Source organism: Oncorhynchus tshawytscha, linkage group LG12 (assembly GCF_018296145.1).
Source record: "Oncorhynchus tshawytscha isolate Ot180627B linkage group LG12, Otsh_v2.0, whole genome shotgun sequence".
NCBI lineage: Eukaryota > Metazoa > Chordata > Actinopteri > Salmoniformes > Salmonidae > Oncorhynchus > Oncorhynchus tshawytscha.
This window is the reverse complement of record NC_056440.1, coordinates 65,030,054-65,041,085: the sequence shown is the minus strand read 5'-3', so window position 1 is coordinate 65,041,085 and position 11,032 is coordinate 65,030,054. Positions and strand designations below refer to the sequence as shown.

At 41.4% G+C, this 11,032-nt stretch overlaps 1 protein-coding gene across 3 annotated transcripts; it reads right to left on the bottom strand.

Annotated features, from left to right (window-relative positions):
• Positions 1 to 580: 580 nt before the first annotated feature.
• LOC112247066 (BTB/POZ domain-containing protein 10-like) lies at positions 581 to 10,617 on the bottom strand. Of its 3 annotated transcripts, none has more exons than XM_042330922.1 (9): positions 10,466 to 10,617; positions 5,731 to 5,870; positions 4,026 to 4,222; positions 3,554 to 3,866; positions 3,257 to 3,359; positions 2,496 to 2,616; positions 2,104 to 2,301; positions 1,619 to 1,729; positions 581 to 1,507 (listed from the first exon to the last, which is right to left on the bottom strand). In XM_042330922.1, the coding sequence occupies exons 3-9, from the start codon at positions 4,177 to 4,179 to the stop codon at positions 1,173 to 1,175; spliced, it is 1,335 nt and encodes a 444-aa protein (XP_042186856.1). In that variant the 5' UTR covers positions 4,180 to 4,222; positions 5,731 to 5,870; positions 10,466 to 10,617; the 3' UTR covers positions 581 to 1,172. The 3 variants fall into 3 exon arrangements, with proteins under 3 accessions (XP_042186856.1, XP_042186858.1, XP_042186857.1); XM_042330924.1 differs by lacking the exon at positions 10,466 to 10,617 and adding an exon at positions 6,256 to 6,345; XM_042330923.1 differs by lacking the exon at positions 10,466 to 10,617 and having other exon boundaries at positions 5,731 to 6,192.
• Positions 10,618 to 11,032: the final 415 nt, after the last annotated feature.

Below are 11,032 nucleotides of genomic sequence, written 5' to 3'. Positions count from 1 at the left end.
CACGAATGCAGCAACATTGCCTCTAAATTTCAATCATGCTGTAAAGCTGAACTTTCACAATACAGATTGAATAGAGCCCTAGGTTGGGAAGTCAAGTCACAGAAATGATTAACAAATGGTTTAAAAATATCCTATTACACACACTCTACGTCAGGGATTATCAACTAGACTCAGCCTCGGGCAGATGTTGTGAGTGGATGGTCGGGGGGCCAGAACATAATTACAAATAATTTGTAGAATGCAATTTGACTGCAAGAATCCCAAACAGATATAATACTTGACAAGAACATTTCAAACCTTGCTTCAATTTGTATACGATCACATCTCTCTCATGTGTGGGAATACTTGGGAACAGATTTCCAAAATTAAAATAACTGGCGTTTCCTGCAAAATGATTTTTGCTCAGAAAATGTGGGGGGCCAAATAAAACCATCAGCTCTACATAGAGGGATAAGGTGAAAGTAACCTCTTTCAACTCATCAGCTCTACATAGAGGGATAAGGTGAAAGTAACCTCTTTCAACTCAAGTGCTATTAATGGATAATAAGCATAATGATAAGAATAAAAACACAATACAATGTGATTTGAATGTCTTTATATCATGCTAAATATTTAGGGAGCATAGAGCACAGCATCACATTACCAATTCTATGATGTCAACCAACCCTTACATGATTCAAAGTATATCTGAGGGGAATTCAACAGTAATTTCCACTGAAAGGTGATAAAATCAGAGGCTTTTCTCCATGGCCAGGCATCCCGCTCTGCACCTATTCCCCGAACAGTTACAGTATTCACTAGTCTTGCCATCCAGGAAGTATGCCCAGAACTGCACATGAAATAAAACTCAGGAGGAGAACACAGTAACACCAGTGCACAGCCCAATAACCATTGTACAATAACAATATATAATAATAATAAAATAATTGGGTTTGCTAAATTTATTTCAAACAATTAACAGAAAAATAAATTCCTTTGGTCAAGTATTTTATTTTAAGAAATAAGAGAAATATGCCCTTTTGCCAGTCTAGTCCCTTATAGGGTTTTTACAGTCGACCAGATCCTTGAGGCTCTAAGGCTGCGGAGGAGGTGCCAAGGCAATATGGTTATGATGCCCCTCTAGCTCCATGCTGCGGTACGCTGGGGAGGGAGTGTCAGGGAGGGGGCAGTCCTCAGACTGCAGGCGAGGGGGCATCTGGGTCACCGGGGTCGTTGTTGTAGTTGTTGCTGTACTGGGGTCCGCTAGGGGGCTGGTTGGGGAGGTTGTCCAGCTCATCCACCTGAGGGCCAGGGTGCATGTTGACCAGCTGGTCCTGGGGGATATCTGCAGCAGCTGCAGCCAGGTTAGTGATGGACTTGCTTTTGACACACTGGAAGTCAACATGGCGGCTCTTGCCCTCCTCCTTCTCCCAGGACATGCGGATGAAGGGCCTCTGGACGTAGTTGTAGATGACCTCAGGACGGCCACCAGGACGCTTCTTCACCTTCTCTTTATACGTGGGGTAACCTACCCATACATGGTGCAGACAACAGAGCCAGCGAGTTCACAATGCTGAAGCGAAATCTTACATTTTTGCTCTGAACCCCAGCAAATACATGATAAAAATCAGCATCTTACCTTCAATGCCTAATCTTATTTTCTTCAGTCCTCTCTCCTTTAAAACTGATTTGGCAACATCTCGATTTTCTATATACTTGAAGAACCGGTATAGTTTTGTACTGTATATTACTGCAGAGAGAAAATAAAATGTGAAACACACAGCAACTCATTATCAACAACTTTTTTAAGCAGTGTCAATTAAGTTGGTCCCTTTAGGTAAGTGAACAGTTTAATCCACGGCAGGGATTACTAATTAGGAATAACACATTTTTGGTATTTAGTATCTTATAAGGATCCCTATTAGCTGTTGCGAAAGCCGAAACTACTCTACCTGGGGTCTACACAGAACATGAAACATGAAATAATACAGAACATAAATAGACCAGAACAGCTCAAGGACAGAACTACTTACATTTAAAAATGACACAGTCTACATATCAATATGCACACAAAATATCTAGGTCAAATAGGGGTGGGTGGAGAGTGTGTGTGTATTAACTCACTCTGTGAGTACTCTTCTCCCATCTGTGGTGGGTACTCTTCGTCCCAGTCCACTACGTCGTCATCAGTGAGCACCACGATGTGGCATTCTCTCTCTCCGCTCTGGGCGCTGGCCACCATCAGAGACACAACCATTTCCTCCAGGTAGAACTCAAACTGACGCCGGGCACCGTCGTTAGACAGCTCATGCATGAGGGCACCTAGGGACAGTGGGACATGGTCAGTCAGGAGACAGCAGTTCAGAGACGCAAACCAACACACTAACTTACCATAACATCTTCAGTTTAATGGAAACCTAATTAAATCACTAATAAGGGATATTAAAACCAAGGGCTCATTATTTATGTTCACTGAGCCAACCAGGTCAAGAAGGGTAAAAAGGGGGTGTACTCACTGAGGTCTCTGCACTTGATGGTGCTGTAGTCAAAGGTGATGCACAGATAGTCACATGCCTCTCTCAGCTCAGGGATGGAGATTCCATCAGGGCAACGGATTATCCCAGATTTGTAGTAATCCTGCCAGTTAGAGAGTGAACAGAGAAAACACAAAAGACAGGCATTACAGAGACTGCCTCCTATCAGCTCCCCCTTCCTAAAATGTTCAAAATGGCCAATGCCCTTCCCCCTACGTACAGATATCAGTTTATTGCCAGTTGAGCTGGGCATGGATATAGATTTGCAAATGCAAAAATAAAATGGTGCATCTTTCTAAACAAGTGCGGTGCCTCTGAGGCCAGATTGATCCATGTTTGTCAACAACAGCCCACATGTATCAATCCCATCCTCCATTTTCACATCAGCAGCCTACAGCCAGTGGTATTGATTGTTGTACTTGTTCTCAGGACATTCATAGCCTCAGTGGACAACTCATGGCATCTACTCTATAATAACAGTCTAAGGTTGATCCTATAGCCTTAAGTAAATGTTTCTGTTGTCTATATAATTAAGCTACAAAGTTTCAGACAATCAACAAGTAAGTTAATCAATTCAGGATTACTATGAGTAGCAGGCTGCCCCTCCCATTGTGGCTCAGAAGAGCAAAGGTTAGCAATGGCTACGCTAGATCAAGGAATTGTTTTCAAGTAAAAACAGTCAATAATTGACCAAGTTAGTAAAAGGGAGTGTTGTACTTGGTAATAAAGTGCTATTGACTGACCAGGATGGCTCGGAACACCGTAGAGCTGATGCCCTCGGCAACTTCATACTCTCCTTTTTCATTGGGCCGTGTGAAATTGTGTTCCCTTCCAGATCCAAACATTCTGCAAGAAACCACAAAACAGGTCACATTTCACAGGGGTCACACTTCAGCATTGTTCAGCTTTCATACAATAAAAAAGCTAAAGGAAAAAACCCATGTAGGTGACTTCCTCCTCATAACCACACTGGTAAAACAAAACTTGATACGGATTGATGATTTCACCATAACAAAGTACAACAATGAGGTCAGCCCTACCTGCCCAGCATGGTATTGGGCTGTGCTGTGAAGATTGAAGGGTCCACCACGAACCGTGTGTTATCTACTATAAGAGTGACCCTCTCGGAGCCTGAGGTCCGGATGCTGCGGGTACCCAGGCCCGTGCCCAGTCCCTCCTTGCTATTCTCATAGACAAACACCATATCTCCCACTCCCAGGCTCTTAAAGCAGCCCTCAGTGCTGGACAGGCTGCTATTACGGCTGCTGACCACCCCGCTACTACTGGAGCTGCTGGGGGAAATCCTCTGAGGACGGGGGCTGCTGGGCCTGGAGCCACCGTCCCTCTCACGGTCTGGAGGTGGAGGGAGAGAGGCACTAACTCACTGGCATGACGACTGACCTTTCTCACAGACTACTCCTATTACATGCCAACATTAGAATCCATCCATGTTCTCTTAGAAATATTATTTTAGGAGACTGTGTGAAAGTGTTCGCACTACGTTCTACTCACCGCTGTTGTGCTGGCGGGTGGGCGAGGTGACATTTCTGATGCAGGGTGTGAGCTGGCCCTCTCCCCTCTCGTGCGACGAGTCCCGGGAGCGGTCGCTGGAGCGGCGGCGGTCGCGTGAGCGGTCATTGCCCCCACTAGCACCATGCAGGCTCATCTTCACCAGGCCTGCCTCTAGTCGAGATGCACACGACTGAGCGCTGGCCAGAGCAGAAAGCACAATAAATACTAATAGCAGTTAAACTTCTCACACACTTCTTCCCCTAATGTATTATTACAGATTGAAGGTCACAAATCATGTGTCTGCTGTAACCGTAAAGACACTCAGGACAACTGTCAGCGGTGACCGTATGGTCCAGGGCTTTACTAGAACCAGTATTTACCTCTAGAGGTAATTATAACACCACCCTGGGCCATACTGTCACAGTCACGATTTTGTGACCTTGTGGGAGATCTGTCGACGTGCCCTTGAGCAGGGCGTTGACCCTGGTTGCTTCTGTATGTCGCTCTGGATGGGGGTCTGTAAGATGACTACTAATGTGATGTAGTTGTTGAGCGGCTTCACTGCAAGTATATTGTATGTTTTAAATATACAATAATAATGAAACCATTTTTTAAAAAGACAGCATAGAAGCAGCCCATCTAACCCAAGAAGACTAACTGGAGAGAATGGAAGGACACAAATGTACACGCACAAAAGCAGAATCCCTTTTAGTGTAGGTAGACCACTTGTCTATTGGTACATCGTATAAAGGGAAAAGACATTAAAAGCAGTAACAAAATGATTGCGTCCCTATATAGGCCTACAATCATGAATAATAGCTTCCCATTTAGTATTGAAATATTGAACATATTGTCCCAGAGATTCAGTAAGAGCACAGTGTTGTATAGGATAATGTCTGTTCCCTTAATATGAGGGCACATCACATCAGTGAGCCATGGAAGTATAAAAAGCAGGCCAACGTTCCTGTTTGGAGAAAAGCCAAAAAATACACTTGCATGGTCATGTTCTGCACCAGTTCTTAGAAGTTATGAAAAATAAGGACTGTTTTTTTAAAAAGAGTTTGCTTTGGAAGTTAGGTAGCTAGTCTCTTGGGACTCTTAAATAACTGAACTACAATGACCCAAGAAATGCCAAAGACTTCCTTTCTGCCAAAACAGCCAGTAAAGGGCATAGACCATTAGCAAACACTTTAAACTTGTAGTTATAAAGTGTACATAGCGCTGTCATGACAGTGGACTTTTAAAATAATGACTACTGGGAGAGTTATGACAGCCCATCTGACTTTACAGCCATGATAAAAACAGTAGCCTTGTATGATGTTGGCCTCAAGAGTAACCAGGCCTTCATTGAAAATCACAATGGTCAATGTCAACATTATGAAATCAAAATGTATTTGTTACATGTGCCGAATACAATAGGTGTAGACTTTACCAACAAGACAAGTCCTTATTAACCAACAACGCAGAGCTTTTTTTTTTATAAGAAAATACTTGCAAAACAATAAATAGAAAAGTAAAGAAGTGCACAATGAGTGTGTGACTATGCTGAAAAACATCTGTCTAGCCTATAATAGGATGGACTACACCTATAGCACAATACACATGATCATGGATGTGAAATGCCTCCACAGAAATGACAACCATCTTGGTTAGTGTCAGTTTTATCTGACCGTACACACTATCAAATACAAAGTAATTGCCTCACCTCGAGTGCTTGCAGAGTTTGCGAGGTCGGTTGTTTTTCGTTCCCAATTCTCAGTGTCACTTGAGTTGCTATCATATGACTGGACGTGCTGCCATCACCAATGCAGAGACATCCACCCCAGATTACTCACCATTCATAATCTGACATGACGGAGGGAGTCGAGTTAGATATTCATTCACTGGGTTAATTCAGGAGAGCCAAACACGCTGTAAATATTCACATAAATGCTAGTTATACATTCAGTGAATACGAAACTAAAAAGCAGTTCCCCTTCGCATTCTAACTCTTCACAGCTGCTCGCCAGCTAATGTCACGATGATCCCGAATAATACGAGCTAAACTAATTGTGGCTAACTAGCTAGCTAATTGTGGCTAACTAGCTAGCTAACTAACAATGATGACAGTAGCACCTCAGCTAACTAATGTGATCACAACATAGCCAGCACTAAGTTAGTTACCAGTCCCAGCTAGTAAATAGCAGAGATGATTTAGAATGTTTGTAAAAATATAAATATATTTGTATACCTAGCCAGGCAGTGGCTACCTATGTGAAGCTGGCCACAATAAGGATTAGCCACAATAGTGGAATTTGCGGGCAGCCTTCAAAATAAAAGTCCCCCATTGAAAGCGATGCAAACGGATACAAATTGCGGACTCAGGCCATATTTGGACTAGATCATGTTAAACAAGTTCTAAATGTTGTTATATAATCTTAAAAGACAATTTGTTAATTTGACAAAATAAAGCAAAAATCTGTTGAAATCGTATTGTGGCTGTAATAGACTTCAGTTGTAATTGGGGCATACTTATAAAGTCTACACCCCCCTTGGATTTCTTCACATGTTGTGTGACAAAGTGGGATTGAAATGGATTCGTCCTTTTATGGTCAACGATCTACACAAAATACTCCAATGTCAAAGTGGAAGAAGAATCTTTAAAAAAAAAAGTGAATTTATGAAAATGTTAACACTAATATACCTTCATTGGATAGGTATTCATCCCCTTGAGTCAATATACATTAGATACTCCTTTGGCACAGATTACAGCTATGAGTCTTCTTCGGGTAAGTCTCATAAGAGCTTTGCACACCTGTATTGGACAATATTTGCCCATTATTTTTTTTCAAAATTCTTCAAGCTCTGTCAAGGTGCTGGGGATCATAGCTAGACAGCCATTTTCAAGCCTTGCCATAGATTTAAGCAGATTTAGGTCAAAACTAACTTGACCACTCAGGAACATACAGTTCTTCTTGGCAAGCAACTCCAGTGCAGATTTGGCTTATTGTCCTGCTGAAAGGTGAATTCCCCTCCCAGTGTATGGTGTAAAGCAGACAAACAGGTTTTCCTGTAGGATTTCATCCTAGATTTTCATCCTGAAAAACTCATACCATGCCGGAGCCAGCACCATGCTTGAAAATCAGGAGGCAGTTAACGCAGTGATCTATTCCTTTGCTGTGTTTTTTTTGGGTAGTATTACTTTAGTGCCTTAATGCATATACATGTTTAGGAATATTTTTTGGATTCTGTATATTTAAATTGTTATTTTCACTTGGTCATTTAAGTCATTATTGTAGAGTCATTCCATGTTGTTGATCCATCCTCAGATCACAGCCATTGAACTCTAGCTGTTTTAAAATCACCACAGTTTCCTTCCTGTCATGCAGCTCAGTTCAGAATGACGATTTAGTCTGGTTTAATATATCATCCACAGCATAATTATTAACTTAACCATGCTTAAAGATATATTCAATATCTGATATGTTATTATTATTACCCATCTACCAATCACTGCCCTTCCTTATGAGGCTTTTAAAAAGCTCCCTGGTCTTTAAATGCAATATTTGACTGAGGGACCTTACAGATACACAGTACCAGTCAAAAGTTTGCCAAGAGTGTACAAAGCTGTCATCAAGACAAAGGGTGGCTATTTGAAGAATCTCAAATATATTTTGATTTGTTAAACACTTTTTTTGTTACTACATGATTCCATATGTGTTATTTCATAGTTTGTGTCTTCACTATTATTCTACAATGTAGAAAATAGTACAAAAAAAGAAAAACCCTGGAATGAGTAGGTGTGTCCAAACTTTTGACTTGTACTGTTTGTATGTGGGACAGAGGAAGGGGGTAGTCATAAAAAATAATGTCAACCTCTATTATTTCACATATAAAACTTAGTGTGATTTGATAAGCCACATTTTTACTTCTGAACTCATTTAGGCTTTCCTAAACAAAGCGGGTGAATACTTATCCAATGACTTCACAAAGATATAACTAAAATCATTGTCGAGATGGGAGAATCTTCTGCCTTTTCTGCCGCTTCCCTCACTCGGATCGGGTCTAGATCCAACCATGTCTATACATTACTGGTCTAGTTGTCTTCGGGTTCGTTCAGTCTTTATATTGAAAATGGTATTTATGCATAGAGTGGGAATGCCCCAGGTCCATTTTGGAACAGGTCCAAAGTGTAGACTACTTGAGAGGCCCAAAATAAATCTCTGTCACAACAGACAATGCAGGAACATTGTGAATGCTGTCACAGAACCTGGACTTTTGTTTTGAGTCTTTTGCCAAATAAACAAAAAAATAACTACAGCAACTGTTAGCATTTCAATTTCCTGCTGTATCAATAAGTACTGGACATCCATAGGGGCGGCAGGTAGCCTCGTGGTTCGAGCGTTGGGCAAGTAACCGAAAGGTTGCTAGATGGAATTCCCAAGCTGACAAGGTACAAATCTGTCGTTCTGGCCCTCCTAGGCCGTCATTGTAAATAAGAATTTGTTCTTAACTGACTTGCCTAATTAAATTAAATACATTGCATTATTGAGCATTCATATTGCAAGTAAGGCTGTAAAGATTCAGCAACAGGCTGAATAGTGAGGTGATTTCCCACAGTTAAAGTTCCCTAATATGAGCTACAACGCTAATACTGGTGTAAACTTCAGAATTGTGAGGCCCGACAGATTACCAGGGCACACGCTGGTACTCAGAGTACTCAGAGCACACGCTGACCAGCTGGCAAGTGTCTTCACTGACATCTTCAACCTCTCCCTGACACAGTCTGTAGTCTGTAATATGTAATGTTTCAACACACCACCGTAATCCCTGTACCCAAGAATGCCAAGGTAACCTGTCTAAATGTCTATGGCCGTGAAATGCTTTGAAAGGCAGGTGATGGTTCACGTCAACATCATCCCAGACATCCTGGTCTCACTCCAATTCGCATACCGCCCCAACAGATCCACTGATGACGCAACCTCTATTGCATTCCACACACCCTCTCCAATCTGGACAAGAGGAACACCCGTGTAAGAAAGATGTTTATTGACTACAGCTCAGCTCACTAAGGAATTATCATGGTCCACACACACCAAAAGTCAGAAAAGGCACAACAACGACTCTTCCCCCTCTGGAGGCTGCAAAGATTCGGCATGGGCCTTCAGATACTACAAAACGTATATAGCTGCATCATTAAGAGCATCTTGACCGGCTACATTACCGCTACACAGTGTAGTACGTACTACCCAGTACATCACTGGGGCCAAGCTCCCTGCCATCCAGGACCTCTATACCAGGCAGTGTCAGAGGAAGGCCCTAGTTAGACTATTCTAGCTGTTACCACACAGCAAACTGTATCGATGCATCAAGTCTGGAACCAACAGGACCCTGAACGGCTTCTACCCCCAAAGCCATAAGACTGCTAAATAGTTAACCACATAGCTACCCAGATTAGCTATCTGCATTGACCCTTTTATCCCTACCTATATGTACATATCTACTTCAATTACCTCGTACACCTAAACAACGACTCTGTACTAGTACCCTGTGTATATAGCCAAGTTATCGTTACTCATGTTACAATGTTTCTATAATTGTTCTATGCCATAAGTAAGCATTTCACTGTTAGTCTACACCCGTTTAAGAAGCATGTGACAAATAAACATTTGAGTTGATTAGGCTGATACATTGCAATATGAATGTCAATACGCACAATAGGCTAGTGAGGTGATTTCCCACAGTTAAAGTTCTCTAATATGAGCTACTACACTAATATTTGTATAAACTCTTCAGAATTGTAATATGTGGGTGTCTCAGTGACATCCACAGATTACAATTCTGAAGAGTTTACACAGAAATGTGCATCGTAGCTCTTATTGCAGGACTCTGAAATCACTGTGAAATGAGCCACATTAAGCTCACCAGTCAATCTACTATGTATTGAACATTCATATTACAATGTACATCCTTACCTATGGATCTTGGTTCCATGAAATGGGGTAAGGCTGTACCGTGCATGTTAGTATGCCCCCAATGCAATTCTGAACTGTAACATCCAGTGCTATTTCAACTTTTTTTTGTTTTGTTATCAAATGAACAAATAATTGTATTACCACTATTTGTTTCCGTTTGCATCACTTTCAATTGAGGACTTTTATTTTGTTGGCATACAGCAAATTCCACTATTGTAGCTGAGCTTCACATAGGTTAAGTGGCTAATATGAGCAAACATGATGTGTAAAACAGTTGGCTATTGACTCGTCAGCTAACTAACTGGACAAAACGAAACCTAGGTAGTTTCATGTCAAGTTAGCTAGCTAGCTGCATTAGTTCAGGGTATTGATCAATAACCAATCAATAGTTACGTTAGCTACAACAAGCTATATGTGCAGAGGAACTACCAGTAAACTAGCTAGCTCAAACATGTGAACACTTACATTCACCAAAACAAGTCTTACCTTTTAAATGACAAATATTCTCGCATTAATATCATATACCCTGTACAAATCATATACATGGAATTCAAAGGATCAATCCAATCCGCTAAAAGGCAAAATAGATGTTGTCCCTTTATTTGCAAACAAACTCATGCTCAGAAGCTCTCGCGAGATTTGGCTGTAATTTTTTAAAAATAAATATATAGCCCAGTTTCTTCTTCTTCTTCTTCTTGGCAGTCCGCAAACAAATATCATAGGTGCATGCCGCCACCTACTGTATTTGGTGTGCATCAATCTACTATTCTAGAGCATGAATTCATTACACTTTGTGAGAAATTTTATTTGCCCTTCCAACTAACCCTACACCCATTAAAACCTCACCACTATTCCACTACTTTGGCCCCATCTGATCCTACTCCAGGCCAGCAGTCTGTGAGGATGGGACACTATAATTCAAAAACATCTAACGCTTCGGCAGTAAAATCTTGTACACTCAAGTACTTCTCTGCAGCTGCCACCTATCTATCCTCTGTGATTTACGTTTCATCCCTGCAGTACAATTGACAACCATGGCCTTGAACGCCAAAA